At 42.3% G+C, this 18,191-nt stretch overlaps 2 protein-coding genes across 4 annotated transcripts; both read right to left on the bottom strand.

The window, feature by feature from the left end:
- Positions 1-1,815: 1,815 nt before the first annotated feature.
- On the bottom strand, positions 1,816-3,714 carry LOC121566493 (leucine-rich repeat-containing G-protein coupled receptor 5-like). Of its 3 annotated transcripts, none has more exons than XM_045219739.1 (3): positions 2,776-3,714; positions 2,628-2,693; positions 1,816-2,344 (listed from the first exon to the last, which is right to left on the bottom strand). In XM_045219739.1, exons 1-3 carry the CDS (start codon positions 2,811-2,813, stop codon positions 2,218-2,220), a joined length of 231 nt encoding a protein of 76 aa, XP_045075674.1. In that variant the 5' UTR covers positions 2,814-3,714; the 3' UTR covers positions 1,816-2,217. The 3 variants fall into 3 exon arrangements, 1 of the variants encoding a protein (XP_045075674.1); XR_006660390.1 differs by having other exon boundaries at positions 2,270-2,367; XR_006660389.1 differs by having other exon boundaries at positions 2,270-2,367; positions 2,628-3,714.
- Positions 3,715-3,824: 110 nt separating this feature from the next.
- On the bottom strand, positions 3,825-17,988 carry LOC121564184 (leucine-rich repeat-containing G-protein coupled receptor 5-like). Its single transcript, XM_045219738.1, has 6 exons — positions 17,917-17,988; positions 17,640-17,813; positions 8,505-8,576; positions 7,849-7,920; positions 7,702-7,762; positions 3,825-4,889 (listed from the first exon to the last, which is right to left on the bottom strand). The coding sequence occupies exons 2-6, from the start codon at positions 17,714-17,716 to the stop codon at positions 4,842-4,844; spliced, it is 330 nt and encodes a 109-aa protein (XP_045075673.1). The 5' UTR covers positions 17,717-17,813; positions 17,917-17,988; the 3' UTR covers positions 3,825-4,841.
- Between the last annotated feature and the right edge of the window lie 203 nt (positions 17,989-18,191).

Raw genomic sequence — 18,191 nt, 5'->3', positions numbered from 1 at the left:
TTACCATCGGGTCTCAGACCAACAGACTCCGAGACAGCTTCTACCACCAGGCCATCAGACTGCTGAAAAGCTAAACCTAGCTGTCTCCCTGCACAGACCTGCACCTTACATACTATTTGCACTGGAGAAACTATATGCACCTTAGAAATTATTTGCACTGACTACCCACACATCCAACCCGTACACACGCACACAAACATCCATAAACACACACACAAGCACACATGTACTCATAGCTCACACACACACACTGACACACAGAGTCAACGCTGCTGTTCTAATGTACAGTGCCTTCAGAAAGTATTCATACCCCTTGACTTTTTCCACATTTTGTTGTGTTACAGCCTGAATTCAAAATGGATTACATTCATTTTTTTCTCACCCATCTACACACAATACCCCATAATGACAAAGTGAAAACATGTTTTTAGAAATGTTAGCAAATGTATTGAAAATTAAATACAGAAATATCTAATTTACATAAGTATTCACACTCCTGAGTCAATACATGTTAGGAATCACCTTTGGCAGCGATTACAGCTGAGTGTTTCTGGATAAGTCTCTAAGAGCTTTGCACATCTGGATTGTACAATATTTGCACATTGTTCTTTTTAAAATTATTCAAGCTCTGTCAAGTTGGTTGATCATTGCTCGACAGCCATTTTCAAGACGATTTTAAGTCGAAACTTTAACTAGGACACTCAGGAACATTAAATGTCATCTTGGTAAGCAACTCCAGTGTATATTTGGTCTTGTGTTTTAGGTTATTGTCCTGCTGAATTTGTCTCCAAGTGTCTGTTGGAAAGCAAACTGAACCAGGGTTTCCTCTAGGACTTTGCCTTTGCTTCACTCTATTCGGTTTATTTTTATCCCCAAAAAACTCCCTAGTCCTTGCCGATGACAAGCATACCCACAACATGATGCAGCCACCAGAATGCTTGAAAATATGGAGAGTACTCTGATGTGTTGTGTTGGATTTGTAGGGCCCCGTCTAGGGCCCTGTGTAGCTCAGTTGGTAGAGCATGGCGCTTGCAACGCCAGGGTTATGGGTTCGTTTCCCACGGGGGGGCGGTATGAAAATGTATGCACTCACTAACTGTAAGTCGCTCTGGATAAGAGCGTCTGCTAAATGACTAAAAGAAAAGAAAATAAATAAAACATTTGCCTCAAACATAATGTTTGTATTCAGGACATAAAGTTCATTTCTTTGCCACATTTTTTGCAGTTTTACTTTGGTGCCTTGTTGCAAACAAGATGCATGTTTTGGAATATGTTTATTCTGTACAGGCTTTCTTCTTTTCACTCTGTCATTTAGTAACTACAATGTTGTTGATCCATCCTCAGTTTTCTCCCATCACAGCCATTAAACTCTGTAACTGTTTTAAAGTCACCATTGGCCTCATGGTGAAATCCCTAGGTGGTTTCCTTTCTCTCCAGCAACTCAGTTAGGTAGGAGGCCTGTATCTTTGTAGTGACTGGGTGTATTGATACACCATCCAAAGTTTAATTAATAACTTCACCACGTTCAAAGGGATATTCAATGTCTGCTTTTTTTTTTTTTTTTACCCATCTATGAATAGGTGCCTTTCTTTGAGAGGCATTGGAAAACCTCCCTGGTCTTTGTGGTTGAATCTGTGTTTGAAATGCACTACTCGACTGAGGGACCTTACAGATAATTGTATGTGTGGGGTACAGAGATGAGGTAGTCATTCAAAAATCATATTAAACACTATTATTGCACACAGAGTGAGTCCATGCAACTTATGTGACGTGTTAAGCAAATGTTTTACTCCTGAACTTATTTAGGCTTGCCATAACAAAGGGGTTGAAAACGTATCGACTCAAGACATTTCAGCTTTTCATTTTTAATAATCTCTAAAAACATCATTACACTTTAACATTATGGGGTATTGTGTGTAGGCCAGTGATGCAACAAAATGTGGAAAAAATAAAGGGGTGTGAATACTTTTTTAAGGCACTGTATACTATTGGTTCCACTACTCACTTTTATTTGTAAATACAGTGTTAATACAGTCCATTATTACTATGCATACTACCTAATTCTAATAATTATACTACTTGTTTTATTTGTCTTCACTCTTTTTATTGTTCTTATTGATTATTGTACTGCATTGTTGAGGGAGCTAGCACAAACATTTCGCTGCACCTTTTATACATGCTGTAAACCGCTGTAACCACCCCCAGTTTAACTTTCTCCTACCTGAGTTGAGGAAGCCTCTGGGCAAGCAGTGTGTGTCTCAGTGTGTTACCAGCCAGTCTCAGGTGTGTGAGGCCCTCCAGGCTCTCCATGGAGACGGAGGACAGCAGGTTGGAGCTGAGGTCGCTGGAGGAATGGATTGAGAATCACTGATAAAGAGAAGATACTATATTTCAATTAAATATGAGTATACGTGTGTATGGAAAGGAAATAGAAAGTGGCCCAGGTTACTCATAGGTTCTGAGTTTAGTCAGCTCTAGGAAGGTGTCTGCTAGAGCCTCATGGATATGGTTGTGATGGAGGTCACTAAATACAAAGACATCACAACGGTTTCAACTGTCACCTGGATTATACAGTATTTATAGCTGGGTTGAGGAGTAGGGAACACAAATGGTAACAAGCCACTCACGTTTTCTGGATTTTTCTGCAAGCACTGAAGCTGGGAAGCTGCTGAATCAGGTTATGGGAGAGATCCCTGCAGTTATGAAAGAGATGTTTTAATTTGTCATTTTATTGTTTAATGTTGTGCATCAGGACGATGATGCAAGTGCACCTACATTGTGACGAGGGAAGGGTTTCCCACGAAGGCATGCATCTGATTTTGTTGCTATTGAAACTCCTAGGGGGCAAATATTGAAGATTTAGTACAACTGAAACATGCTATTCTTTACATATGATTTTTTGTGTGCGCTAAAGGCATTGATTTGTGGTGTGATGGGATTCACAGCTCTTTGAGATTGGGGAGGGCTCTGATGGCCATGGGAAACATGGCCAGGTTGTTGTAGTTCAAATCTCTGAGGGTTGAACAAAAAATACATTAATTATTACTGCACAGATACAGGAACTCCCCTCATTCTACTTTCCTGTCAAGAGTTCATGGCTGCAGTGAGGTAAAGTAATGTTTCAGACCCTTGCTCTGTCTCTGTTTGTCAATACTAGATTCCTGGGAACCTATAGGAATTTTCTGAGAACTGCCAGGGATTGATTGGCTCCCAGGCTCAGAGGCCCCCAGGCTGAGGAAGATTTACAGTAGTTCACAACCTGTTCCTTCCTGAGCAGGGGGCTATTGTACTGCTGAACATGATTTACAGACGAGTCATAACAGTACAAAGGGGCTTCCTGGAATCATGTGAGGACATGGTCAAACAGTGATGTATGGAGAGAGCCAAAAATATCTAAATAGTGCAACAATATAGCAGTCTGGGGCTAATATACATTATATTCAATATTCTGCAGAAATACTACATCAGGATGTGTCGGTGGAACAGTATTTATTTATTTCGTCTTGCAGTTGACTCCTACATCTCATCTCATGCGTGCATGAGTGCTCAAAACAGACCGCAAGTGGTTCTGTGATATAGGGCTTCAATTATGGGCATATCTAGCTAAATCTCAGCTCTTAGCCAGATGCATTTAAATCCCCTGCATTCTAAATACATTTACATTTACATTTTTAGTCATTTAGCAGACGCTCTTATCCAGAGCGACTTACAGTTCGTGAGTGCATACATTTTACATTTTTTATACTGGAATTGAACCCACAACCCTGGCGTTGCAAATGCCATGCTCTACCAACTGAGCTAGATCCCTGCCGGCCATTCCCTCCCCTACCCTGGACGACGCTGGGCCAATTGTGCGCCGCCCCATGGGTCTCCCAAATACAGTAGTAAGTACTGTAAATATAATGCACATAAACATGTACAACATTAGTTAGTGTGTATCTTTTTTACAGTAACTTGTGGACTACTGCATTATCTAACAACATGACTCTCTCTTTTCTCTGGTCAGTAGAATAATGGGGGTTGTAAGTTGTAGTAGTATAAAGTACTGGTAGCCTGGAGGTTGTTTGGGTATTACCCTGCAAACACTCAGGAAACATGTGCAGCCTAGATTGAGGGTAATTGGTAGAGTGCTGCATCATGCAGCCACACACTAAGATGCACCAGATGAGCACGTCGTCCAGACTGTTTGAACTGCAGTGGTGGCTCACTTTGGGATAACCGTATAGATGTCTTGTAAAGGAACATTCAGAGTTCCGAGTTCTGAAAAGCAATATCCATAGCCTGGCTATCTGAGTGTTTCTGAATTCAACAATGATACGTTGGCTGAAGCAGAGAGGGACTGGCACCCAGGCTATCAAAAACGTAGAAGTGAGTCTCCAGGCTGAGCAGCCCATCAAAACACCTCTCCCCCAACAACTGGATCTGGTTGTTATGGAGATGCCTACGAAGAGATGTGAGGAAAGATGTCCAAAAAGTGCAAAGACCCAACAAAGTCTCGCAGGGTTCTATGCAGTGGTAGAAAGGAAGTGGGTATGCATTTGTGCATGTAGTAGGAGCAAAAGAGAGAGAGACGTTAGAAAACAATGAAAATGTAAAGACCGAGAGAGTGAGGCTGGCCCTTAAACAAAAAACAGAATCGTATAACAACTGGTCAATCCAACAGTGCTACTCACAGGACCACCAGGCTGGTGAGGTTGGCGAAGGCCTGGTTTGGGATGTGGGTGATACTGTTGAGGGCCAGCATCACTGCCTGCAGGGTGGGCAGGCTGGCCAGGGCATGGACGGGCACCTCTGTGAGGGCATTATCATCCAGCCAAAGGTGGCGCAAGGATGCCAGGCCCCTAAAGGAACCCACAGGCACACGGGTAATGTGGTTGGCATCCAAACGCCTGGCAGAGGGAGAGAGATGCAGAGAGTGTCCCATACAGTCAGAAATTCCTTAAATACATTTAGGAAAATACAGTACTCAATTACATTCAAAGGGCATTTTTAAGAATTCTCATTAATCTGTTCATTTAGATTCATTTCACAAACAAATGAATGCAATATATGGGGGATTGGAAATGATGCAGACAGTTACATTGATAGAAGCCTGAATCTATCTGCAATGTTAAAGCTGATCTACCCCCTAAAGAAATACAAATACAAAAAATCTTCTACCACTAATAAATGGTTTGACATGGAGCTGGTATGTCAAGTAAATGAATTTAAACATTTATATTGCAAGGTAGAATACACATTTGCTTGGAAAACACAAAATAAATGTAGACCTTGTGCTTCAATTCATTTAGAATATTCAACAGTATCTCCACACCGGTATTTTTATTCCATGGAGACATCCTCGATCAGGGAGGTCTGTCCATTATTTGGGTGCATGGTAGTAATTTCTGGTGTTGACATTGGCTGCAGGGACATACTGTAGCTGTCTGACAATGTTCCTGGCACCACCACAAGCAGGCAGTTCGCATGTGGCTGTCCCCTGTCTGTCTGTCTGTCTGTCTAACATGTGAACTTCAGATTATTACGTCTAAACAACATGAATGACTGTTTACTCAAGCCAGAGCATTTTAGCAAACAAGTGCTTGATTGAGATGTGGAGGACAGTGGATCAGGTAAACATGTTTAGGGATGCCTCAGGGCTCCATGTAATGACTCCATGTAATTTAAAAACAATGTCTGATTTTGGTTACGTTGTCATCTCAATGTGTTATTACTGCGCTTTCAATCATTTAAAAGTACATGAAAGTTAAAATGGGAATACAATGTCAGATATTTATACAACAATGTAATGAGAGCACAACCAAACAACCTGGATTGCAGTTGAGATTACATTACAGTTACAGTGAGATCCTCAGTAAGGCCATTCTACTGCCAATGTTTGTCTATTGAGATTGCATGGCGGTGTGCTCGATTTCATACACCTGTCAGCAACAGGTGTGACTGAAATAGCCGAATCCACTAATTTGAAGGGGTGTCCACATACTTTTGTATGTGTAGTATATTTAATGTATGGCTCATCAGGCTCAGGTAGCATCAGGCTGGAATTTTTGATCAAAGCTCTAATCAAATCCAGACATACTTACCTGCCTACAGTGCATTTGGAAAGTATTCAGACCCCTTGAATTCTTCCACATTTTGTTACGTTACAGCCTTATTCTAAAATGGATGAAATATATATTTTTTCTCATCAATCTACACACAAGACCCCATAATGACAAAGCAAAAACAGGTTTATAGAAATGTTTGCAAATTTATATTAAAAAACTGATATCACATTTACATAAGTATTCAGACCCTTTACTCAGTACTTTGTTGAAGCACCTTTGACAGCGATTACAGCCTCAAGTCTTCTTGGGTATGACGCTACAAGCTTGGCACACCTGTATTTGGGGAGTTTCTCCCATTCTTCTCTGCAGATCCTCTCAAGCTCTGTCAGGTTGGATGGGAAGCGTCGCTGCACAGCTATTTTCAGGAGTCTCCAGAGATGTTTGATCGGGTTCAAGTCCAGGCTCTGTCTGGGCCACTCAAGGACATTCAGAGACTTGTCCCGAAGCCACTCCTGCATTGTCTTGGCTGTGTGCTTAGGGTCGTTGTCCTGTTGGAAGGTGAACCTTCGCCCCAGTCTGAGGTCCTGAGCACTCTGGAGCAGGTTTTCATCAAGGATCTCTCTGCTCCGTTCATCTTTACCTCAATCCTGACTAGTCTCCCAGTACCTGCCACTGAAAAACATCCCCACAGCATGATGCTGCCACCACCATGCTTCACCGTAGGGATGGTGCCAGGTTTCCTCCAGACGTGACATTTGGCATTCAGGCCAAAGAGTTCAATCTTGGTTTCATCACACCAAAGAATCTTGTTTCTCATGGTCTGAGAGTCTTTCTTTAGGTGCCTTTTGGCAAACTCCAGCTTCTGTCTGGCCACTCTACCATTAAGGCATGATTGGTGGAGTGCTGCAGAGATGGTTGTCCTTATGGAAGGTTCTCCCATCTCCACAGAGGAACTCTGGAGCTCTTTCAGCGTGACCATTGGATTCTTTGTCACCTCCCTGACCTAGGACCTTCAATGCTGCAGACATTTTTTGGTACCCTTCCCCAGATCTGTGCCTCGACACAATCCTGTCTCGGAGCTCTACGAACAATTCCTTCAACCTCATTGCTTGGTTTTGCTCTGACATGCACTGTCAACTGTGGGACCTTATATACCCAGGTGTTAGCCTTTCCAAATCATGTCCAATCAATTGAATTTACCACAGGTGGACTCCAATGAAGTTGTAGAAACATCTCAAGGATGATCAATGGAAACAGGATGCACCTGAGCTCAATTTCGAGTCTCATAGCAAAGGGTCTGAATACTTATGTAAATAAGGTATTTCAGTTTTGTATTAATAAATGTGCAAACATTTCTAAAAACCTGTTTTCGCATTGTCATTATGGGGTATTGTGTGTAGAATGAAGTAAATTAATTGAATCCATTTTAGAATAAGGCTGTAACGTAACAAAATGTGGGAAAAGGGAAGGGGTCTGAATACTTTCCGAATGCACTGTATTTATTTGCTTTATACGCTTTTGAATGACACTTCCGGTTTTGGCGGGAAATACGGGGTTACCCGGGAGAAAAGTGATTTATTCTCCTCGGGATGGAACATTTGTAAAATACTCAACCCTAGTATGAAGGGTGTGACGAGGTATCAGATGTACTCACAGACTGTAGGTTCTGAAGGGCATCACCAGGAACTTGCCATAGATGATTGTTTTGGAGCATTCTATTCAGAGAGACAGAAGGGACAAATTCACAAAGATGCAGGTTTTCAGAAATGGATCATGTATCAGTTAGTAATGTATTACTTACAGTACTTTGAGATTGAAGAGGCCAGAGAAAGCCCCTTCAGGGATGTCGGTCAGGCAGTTTCCTGCTAGCCTGCTGCAGGGAAGAACATACACACTTAATATCATGTCTAGTTTTACCCATGCGAAATAACCGTTCAATATGAATCTCTCAACGTCCACTAATTCAATCCCAGTCAGTCCATTTCATTAGTACAGCAGGCATCATAAACTGAAACCTGAGCCTGTTGATACTGACACACAAAAGGCTACACTGGCTGTTTCATAGAGGGGAAAGTAAAGAGAAGGGAGTCTAATTGTAACTTATTTAGTGCTTCTGGCTCCTGGCCCATTCTGTTACTTCATCTATTGAGCCACATTGATCTTTCTGTGTTGTGTTTGTCTCTCCTGGCTTGGAGCAGAGTTTTCTTTACCCGTATTTACTGGCTGGCTAATAGTACATGTAGACTAGAGGGGGTTTTGAACAGTCAGCACTGATCAGACGCTATTCCTGGGGTTTTTACTTGGGGCTTCATTGCAGACTGTTTGGGGCCCTTAGTCAAACAGATTGGTAACCACCAGAGTTGGGGTGAATTCAGTATCAAAACTAATGTAAGAGCAATAGCAGGTATAATCAGTCCCATTGTTTGAAGAAGGGTGCCGTACTAAACTAGTGCTCACAGCTCTTGAAGGACGTATAGGTTGGAGAAGGCCCCGTTGGGCAGTAGGGTGAGGTTGTTAATGCTCAGATCTCTGTTGGGAGGAGAAAACAGAACAGAGGCAGTGTGTTACAGTGGCAGTGTGTTACAGTAGCAGTGTGTTAGTATGACGTGTGTCAGCTCCACGCCACAACTGGGCAGGGCCGGATTACCGAACATTTGATTGGATATGATATGAACATGTCGGTTGGGGCCCCACCCCCAGATTGCGGGGCCCCACCCCCAGATTGCATATGAGCATGTCATAAGCCATGGCAAAATGTGTAGAATTGCAGGAAGTCAGAAGTTTTCCACAAAATAATAATAATAATAATAATAATATTATTTCCATGTGGGGGGGCACCCTGGAGGTAGATGCCCCTGGGCCCCAGATGTAGTAGTCCGGCCATGCAACTGGGCTCTCCAGCTGTCCATTCCACACATTGTAAAAGTCATAATACTTCCTGATTTGATACAGTAGGGCTGAAGGGAACATTAGGCGAACATTGGGATACCCCACCATGTGTACACATCCCTCTCAAAACCAAACACCATTTATGAAATGTGTACTTGATATATATTTTTATCCATAGGTTTTGGGTCCCTTTGGCTGTCAAGCCTTGCAGCATTGTGACCTTGCAAGCCCAGATGTGATCCCTGACCTGACCTCTGAAGACAATGTGCACAGTGTCCTTTCATGTGAATGTCAATATGTGGTAAGAATTTGTCTTGTCAAATGGTCAGTCAGTCATCAGCTATCAGATGGTCCAAGGTCAGATCATTGTGGCCTATATTTGGCATATTTGAGGAACAAGCACTAGAAACTTCACTTAGCTCTAGGCACTTCACGTAGGAAGAAAGTCGATACTGCAAAGGAGTGTTCAAGTTAGCAATCCAGCAAGAACCAAATGTTCTCAGTTCGATTCAATGTATTATAATGTGTTGTAGTAAAACACCAGTGGGCTTTGGGAGTTACTGTACAGCAGGCCTATACTATCTACAGATTTGTACATGGGGACGAGGGCTGACAGTATCTGTGTAAAAATGTAAGGAGTGATTTGTCCCCCTGTTCTCGATAAAGGATGGGCGATGGTGAAAGGAGTGATGAGGCTTTGATTCTGCGTGTAGTCCTTAACATTTCACAGCTAAGACCCTCTGACATTAGCAAGGGTGTCATGGTGCAAAGCATGCTACTACAGTACAAAAGCTTATCCAGAGCGACTTACAGTTAGTGAGTGCATACATTATTTATTTGTAATTTTTTTATACTGGCCCCCCGTGGGAATCGAACCCACAACCTTGGCGTTGCAAATGCCATGCTCTACCAACTGAGCTACATCCCTGCCGCCCATTCCCTCCCCTACCCTGGACGACGCTGGGCCAATTGTGCGCCGCCCCATGGGTCTCCCGGTCGCGGCCGGCTACGACAGAGCCTGGATTCGAACCAGGATCTCTAGTGGCACAGCTAGCACTGCGATGCAGTGCCTTAGACCACTGCGCCACTCGGGAGACAGATAGTGTTAGCGTTAGTACAACCGTGTTAACTCCTTCCTCCCTGGACAGTTCTCAAATCTTCTCAAATCTTCAAAAGGGAAGTCTAGAACTTCAGAACTTCGAAAACTTAAGTTAATCTCCTTTCACGTTTTCTTTCAAATAGTCTCAGGTGTAAAACGCATAAACCCAGATTACAATCTGATTTAGAGGGAATGATCCGGAATGCCTCCTGTTTGTACCTCATTCATTTCCTTTAGATAAAGAATCACTATCTGTGACAGCCTGTCCACTTAAGGCACTGCCATAGATGTAATGTTGGAATGTGCAATGTTAGGAGGCCAAGGTGTCTGCAAAAATTGTACATCATAGGCTACAGCAAGAATACAGGTCTCAACTGAAAGAACGTCATTCTTCAATCTTAAACTTAATGGCGTAACGTTTGTGTAAGTTAAACTCCTGTACATCAAAATGATTTGATGTGCACTGGAGGAACATTGCACTGGTGCTGCTGAGGGTGAAATGTGAGAAGCAGGCAATATGACTGACTGATAAAATCATTCTGTTTGCAGGCTTTTAGTGGTGACAGAGAGACATGGGGCAGATGATGTCTCTTTCCTTTCTTCTCTCTCTCTCGCTCTCTTTCTCTTCTCTTTCTCCTAGTCCCTCCGGTCCCTAACAAAGACCCCCTTTGCCTTCAACCTTCAGTTAACCATTTGCTATATTGTATGTATGTCAGGAATCCATAGCATTTCCTATGAAAATCCCTTAGATCCTGCCTGGCTGTCTCCAGCAGTGAATACATATTTTTTTCTGTCCTTTTTCATCTTAGAGATCACTTTATTATGGACAAGTACTTATGCAGCAGCACGTACAGATTAGCGTTTGTGTCTTTACAAGTAAATGCATACACACCAACAACCAAAAGTATGTAGTGAATGTTCTTATATTTGGAACAATGTCAAGTCTATGACCTGGCTCAGCAAGAGGGAGAGAGAGAGAGAGAGATTCTTCCACTTTCCCCAACTCACGAGTGGTTAGGCTCTGCTCACACTTACTGGTCTGAGGCCAAACCACATGACTAACAACATTGGACACTTTATGGAAGAAAAAACCTTCACTATCTCATCCTGGAATTTCCAAGGCCTGAGGTCATCTGCCATTGGCCTAAAGAGCAGGAACCTGGATATACAGACATTGTCATCCTACAAAAAACATGGTATAGAGGAGATGGACTCACTGGTTGCCCTCTAGGTTACAGAGAGTTGGTAGTCCCATCAAACAAATTAATATATTCATTTGTTTCGTTGTTAATTTTTTTCGCTCCCCTACCCCCTACCAGGTGTGAAACAGGGAAGGGACTCAGGGGGTATGCTAATATGGTATCGAGCAGACCATAACTCTATTAAATTAATCAAAACAGGAACATTTTACAAAAAATTATAAAGGAAATTATCTCAGCAGAGAAACATGTCCTCCTGTGTGCTACCTATAACCCCCCACTAGAATCCCCATACTTTACATTTTAGTCATTTAGCAGACGCTCTTATCCAGAGCAATTTACAGTTAGTGAGTGCCTAAATTTTTTTTTCATACTGGCCCCCCTGTGGGAATCGAACCCACAACCCTGGCGTTGCAAACGCCATGCTCTACCAACTGAGCTACACGGAGACAGCTTCTCCATCCTGGAGGGGGAGATCAATCATTTCCAGGGACATGTACTAGTCTGTGGTGACCTAAATGCCATAACTGGACAAGAACCTGACACCCTCAGCACACAGGGCGACAAACACCTACCTGAAGGTGACAGCATTCCCTCCCCCACATGCCCCCCTAGACACAACTACGACAACATAACCAACAAAAACGGGTCACAACTCCTGCAGCTCTGTCGCATGCTGGGTATGTACATAGTCAATGGTAGGCTTCGAGGGGACTCCTACGGTAGGTACACCTATAGCTCATCTCTTTGCAGAAGCGCTGTAGACTACTTTATCACCGACCTCAACCCAGAGTCTCCACAGTCAGCCCACTGACACCCCTATCAGATCACAGCAAAATCACAATCAACTTGAACTGAGAAATAATCAACCATGAGGCATCTAAGCCGAACAAACTGCATACTATAAACAAATGCTATAGATGGAAGAAGGGTAGTGTAGAAACCTACCAAAAAAACGATTGGCCAACAACAAATCCAATCCCTCCTAGACAACTTCGTGGACAAAATGTTTTCCTGCAATAGTTAAGGTGTAAACTTAGCAGTAGGAAGCCTGAACAATATATTTGACCTATCAGCTAACATATCAACCTAAGACAACTAACAACAATGAGAAATGGTTTGATGAAGAATGCAAAAACCTAAGAAAGAAATTGAAAAACCTATCCAACCAGAAACACAGAGTACCAGAAAACCTTAGCTTACGCCTTCACTATGATGAAACACTAAAACAATAAAGAAATACACTAAGAAAAAAGAAGGAACAGCATGTCAGAAAACAGCTCATTGTGATTGAAGAGTCCATAGAATCAAATCGCTTCTGGGAAAATTGGAACACACTAAACAAACAACAACCCGAAGAGCTATCTGTCCAAAATGGAGATGTATGGATAAACCACTTCTCCAACCTTTTCGGCCATATAACAAAGAACCAAGAGCAAAAACATATGCATGATCATTTACAAAACTTAGAATCAGCTATTAAAGACTACCGGAACCCACTGGATTCTCAAATTACGTTGGATGAGCTACAGAAAAAATAAATAAAACCTCCAACCCAAAAAGGCCTGTGGTGTTGATGGTATACTAAACGAAATGATAAAATATACAGACCACAAACTCAAATGGGCTATTCTTAAACTTTTCAACATTATCCTCAGCTCTGGCATCTTCCCTAATATTTGGAACTAAGGTCTAATCACCCCAATCCACAAAAGTGGAGACAAATTTGACCCCAATAATTACAGTGGAATATGCGTCAGCAGCAATCTCTGAAAAATACTCTGCAGTATTATCAACAGCAGACTCCAACATTTCCTCAGTGAAAACAATGTCCTGAGCAAATGTCAAATTTGGCTTCTTACCAAAATACAGTACAACAGACCACGCATACACCCTGCACACCCTTATTGACAAACAAACTAAACAAAACAAAAGCAGTCTTCTCATGATTTGTTTATTTAAAAAAAGCTTTTGATTAAATTTGGCATGAGGGTCTGCTATACAAATTGATGGAAAGTGGTGTTGGGGAAAGCATATGACATAAAATGAATGTACACAAACAACAAGTGTGCAGTTATAATTGGCAATAAACAGGGATGCAGCTTGAGCTACACCCTCTTCAACATACACTATATATACAAAAGTATGTGGACACCCCTTCAAATTAGTGGATTCGACTATTTCAGCCACACCCGTTGCTGACAGTAGTATAAAATCAAGCACACCGCCATGCAATCTCCATAGACAAACATTGGCAGTAGAATGGCCTTACTGAAGAGCTCAGTGACTTTCAAAGTGGCACCGTCATAGGATGCCACCTTTCCAACAATTCAGTTTGTCAAATTTCTGCACGCTAGAGCTGCCCCGGTCAGAGCTGCCCCTGTAAGTGCTGTTATTGTGAAGTGGAAACATCTAGGAGCAACAATGACTCAGCCGCGAAGTGGTAGGCCACACAAGCTCACAGAACGGGATCGCTGAAGTGCGTAATACGTAAAAATCGTCTTTCCTCGGTTGCAACACTCACTACCGAGTTCCAAACTGCCTCTGGAAGCAACGTCAGCACAAGAACTGTTCGTTAGGAGCTTCATGAAATGGGTTTCCATGGCCGAGCAGCCACAAACAAGCCTAAGATCACCATGCGCAATGCCAAGCGCAGGCTGGAGTGGCGTAAAGCTCCCCGCCATTGGACTCTAGAGCAGTAGAAACACGTTCTCTGGAGTGATGAATCACGCTTCACCATTGGCAGTCCGACGGCCGAATCTGGGTTTGGCGGATGCCAGGAGAACGCTACCTGCCTGAATGCATAGTGCCAACTGTAAAGTTTGGTGGAGGAGGAATAATGGTCTGGGGCATCAGTGCCCAACCTCACTAATGCTCTTGTGGCTAAATGGAAGCAAGTCCTCGTAGCAATGTTCCAACATCTAGTGGAAAGCCTTCTCAGAAGAGTGGAGGCTGTTATAGCAGCAAAGGGGGGACCAACTCCATATTAATGCCCATGATTTTGGAATGAGACGTTCGACGAGCAGGTGTCCACATACTTATGGTCATGTAGTGTATATATCAATGAACTGGCGAGGGCACTAGAACAATCTGCAGCACCCGGCCTCACCCTATTGGACTCAGAAATCAAATGTCTATTGTTTGCAGATCTGGTATTTCTGTCCCCAACCAAGGAGGGCCTACAGCAGCACCTAGATCTTCTGCATAGATTCTGTCAGACTTGGGCCCTGACAGGGAATCTTAGTAAGACAAAAATAATGGTGTTCCAAGAAAGGTCCAGTAGCCAAGAAAACAAATTGAAATTCTATCTAGACGCTGTTGCCCTAGAGCACACAAAGAATTATACCTACCTCGGCCTAAACATCAACACCACAGGTAATTTCCACAAGGCTGTGAAAGATCTAAGAGACAAGGCAAGAACGGCCTTCTAAAACTTAACATGACAATTAGGATTTGGCTAAAAATACTTGAATCAGTTATCGAACCCATTGCCCTCTATGGTTGTGAGGTCTGGGGTCCACTCACCAACCAAGAATTCACAACATGGGACAAACACCCAATTGAGACGCTGCATGCAGAATTCAGCAACAATTGGGAGAAAAAAATACGCAAAACCCCAAACAATGCATGCAGAGCAGAATTAGGACTATACCTGCTAGTTATCAATATCCCGAAAATACCTGTTCAATTCTAAAACCACCTAAAAGGATGCAATGCCCACACATTCCACCACAAAGCCCTCACCTACAGAAAGATGAACCTAGAGAAGTATCCCCTCAGCCAGCTGGTTCTGGGTCTCTGTTCATAAGCACAAACAGAGCCACAGAACAGAAACACATTTAGACCCAACCAAATGACGATAAAGCAAAACGATAACTATTTGACACACTGGAAAGAATCAAGCCTAAAAAATAGCATATTGGAATGCTATTTGGCCCTAAACAGAGAGTACACATTGGCAGAATACCTGACCACTGTGACTGACCCCAAATTAAGAAAATCCTTGACTATGTACAGACTCTGAGCATAGCCTTGCTATTGAGAAAGGTTCCATGGGCAGACCTGGCTCTGCCCAGAAAATGAGGTGGAAACTGAGCTATACTTCCTAACTTCCTGCCAAATGTATGACCACATTATAGAGACATATTTCCCACAGATCCACAAAGAATTTGAAAACAAACCAAACATTGATAAACTTCCATATCTGTTAGGCAAAATACCGCAGTGTGCAATCACAGTAGCAAGATTTGTGGGCCTTTGCCATGAGAAAAAGGCAACCGGTGTAGCACAAACAACATTGTAAATACAACTTATATTTATCTGTTTATTTATTTTCCCTTTCATACTTCAACTATGTGCACATTATTACGACACTGTACATAGCCAATAATAGAACATTTGAAATATATATATTCTTTAAAAACTTTTGTGAGTAATGTTTACTGATTATTTATTTTGTTTATTCCATTTGCTTTGGCAATTTAAACATACAGTTGAAGTCGGAAGTTTACATACACCTTAGCCAAATTCATTTAAACTCAGTTTTTCACAATTCCTGACATTTAATCCTAGTAAAAATTCCCTGTCTTAGGTCAGTTAGGATCACCACTTTATTTTAAGAATGTGAAATGTCAGAATAATAGTAGAGAGAATGATTTAGTTCAGCTTTTATTTCTTTCATCACATTCCCAGTGGGTCAGAAGTTTACATAGACTCAATTATTATTTGGTAGCATTGCCTTTAAATTGTTTAACTTGGGTCAAACGTTTCGGGTAGCCTTCCACAAGCTTCCCACAATAAGTTGGGTGAATTTTGGCCATTCCTCCTGACAGAGCTGGTGTAACTGAGTCAGGTTTGTAGGCCTCCTTGCTCGCACACGCTTTTTAAGTTCTGCCCACAAATGTTCTATAGGATTGAGGTCAGGGCTTTGTGATGGCCACTCCAATACCTTGACTTTGTTGTCCTTAAGCCATTTTGCCACAACTTTGGAAGTATGCTTGGGGTCATTGTCCATTTGGAAGACCCATTTGCGATCAAGCTTTAACTTCCTGACTGATGTCTTGAGATGTTGCTTCAATATATCCACATAATTTTCCTTCCTCATGCCATCTATTTTGTGAAGTGCACCAGTCCCTAATGCAGCAAAGCACCCCCACAGCATGATGCTGCCACCCCCGTGCTTCACGGTTGGGATGGTGTTCTTCGGCCTGCAAGCAACCCCATTTTTCCTCCAAACATAACAATGGTCATTATGGCCAAACATTTCTATTTTTGTTTCATCAGACCAGAGGACATTTCTCCAAAAACTACGATCTTTGTCCCCATGTGCAGTTGCAAACCGTAGTCTGGCTTTTTTATGTCGGTTTTGGAGCAGTGGCTTCTTCCTTGCTGAGCGGTCTGTCAGGTTATCTCGGTATAGGACTTGTTTTACTGTGGATATAGATACTTTTGTACCTGTTTCCTCCAGTATCTTCACAAGGTCCTTTGCTGTTGTTCTGGGATTGATTTGCACTTTTCGCACCAAAGTACGTTCATCTCTAGGAGACAGAACGCGGCTCCTTCCTGAGCGGTATGACGACTGCGTGGTCCCATGGTGTTTATACTTGCGTACTATTGTTTGTACAGATGAACGTGGTACCTTCAGGCGTTTGGAAATTGCTCCCAAGGATGAACCAGACTTGTGGAGGTCTACAAATTTTTTCCTGAGGTCTTGGCTGATTTCTTTTCATTTTCCCATGATGTCAAGCAAAGAGGCACTGAGTTTGAAGGTAGGCCTTGAAATACATCCACAGGCACATCTCCAATAGACTCAAATGATGTCAATTAGCCTATCAGAAGCTTCTAAAGCCATGACATCATTTTCTGGAATGTTCCAAGCTGTTTAAAGGCACAGTCAACTTAGTGTATGTAAACTTCTGACCCACTGGAATTGTGATACAGTGAATTATAAGTGAAATAATCTGTCTGTAAACAATTGTTGGAAAAATTACTTGTGTCATGCACAAAGTAGATGTCCTAACCGACTTGCCAAAACTATAGTTTGTTAACAAGAAATTTGATTTGTGGAGTGGTTGAAAAACAAGTTTTAATGACTCCAACCTAAGTGTAAGTAAACTTCCGACTTCAACTGTATGTTTCCCATGCCAATTAAACCCATTGAATTGAATTGAGAGTGGGGCATATAGGCTAATGGGGGTAAACTGAAGAAATAAGGTTGAGGATAAGGAAAACAAAATTGTAAATGTACTGTATAAAGTTTGTTTTAGCTTTGTTATTCGGTGTTTTATCCCTTGCTGAAAAGACAGGTGCAAACTTGTATGGAGAACTTCCATAATACTGTAAATTTACACTCGCAACAGTTCCAGCACCCAAACAAGTTATATGATGAATATAATTGAAACTTACAGGTAGGCAGTAAATACGCTCAGATTTAAGGGCAACTCCGCAAGACCGAGATCCACATAGTCCATGTGCAGAAGCATGCCACCGTCTTCACAAATACAAAGGGGACGGGCAGTCCGTGTCGGCGTCGTAAAGAACCGCGGTCCGTTCTGTGCCCGCGGAGTCGACCACTCCAAGCTGAAAGGAAAGCATAATTACAAGAAAACACATAATATCCATAACCAGAAATGTTCTTCAGAGAACACTTTGCAGTTGTAAAACTAGTTTTGGACATTCATACCAATGCGCGTCATGACCAAGTTCATTCAATAGACAGATGTGGGCAAAAAGCAGAGTAGGGAGGACGAGCGAACCTTCTCTTGTTGTTAGCAAAATACCACTATGTGTCAGTGTGGGCTACTGTGTCATGTAGATTGCTGCCATCTTGTGGTGCATTAAAATCCTGCACTCTTATTGCAGGCCTTGTTTCTCGAAGAAGTTGGTGGTGAGTGACAGCTCTAATACTGATAGAGGCAGAGCTACTTGGAGGTGAGATTGCATCGTCTTCAGCACCTA

This window comes from Coregonus clupeaformis, unplaced genomic scaffold (assembly GCF_020615455.1).
Source record: "Coregonus clupeaformis isolate EN_2021a unplaced genomic scaffold, ASM2061545v1 scaf2699, whole genome shotgun sequence".
In the NCBI taxonomy this organism is placed as follows: Eukaryota; Metazoa; Chordata; class Actinopteri; order Salmoniformes; family Salmonidae; genus Coregonus; species Coregonus clupeaformis.
The sequence above is the reverse complement of the archived record's forward strand: the minus strand, read 5'-3'. Positions and strand labels throughout refer to the sequence as shown.

What these genes read in the sequence shown, in the direction of transcription:
- LOC121566493 (XM_045219739.1), bottom strand. Translation starts at nt 2,813, where the DNA reads ATGCATGCCTTCGTGGGAAACCCTTCCCTCGTCACAAT. An exon ending in AACCCTTCCCTCGTCACAAT is followed by an intron (nt 2,694 to 2,775) that starts GTAGGTGCACTT and finishes TCATAACTGCAG; the next exon opens with GGATCTCTCCCATAACCTGA. An exon ending in TGCAGAAAAATCCAGAAAAC is followed by an intron (nt 2,345 to 2,627) that starts GTGAGTGGCTTG and finishes CCATTCCTCCAG; the next exon opens with CGACCTCAGCTCCAACCTGC.
- LOC121564184 (XM_045219738.1), bottom strand. Translation starts at nt 17,716, where the DNA reads ATGCTTCTGCACATGGACTATGTGGATCTCGGTCTTGCGGAGTTGCCC. An exon ending in CTCTTCAATCTCAAAGTACT is followed by an intron (nt 7,763 to 7,848) that starts GTAAGTAATACA and finishes CTCTCTGAATAG; the next exon opens with AATGCTCCAAAACAATCATC. An exon ending in CCCTTCAGAACCTACAGTCT is followed by an intron (nt 4,890 to 7,701) that starts GTGAGTACATCT and finishes TCCCTCTGCCAG; the next exon opens with GCGTTTGGATGCCAACCACA.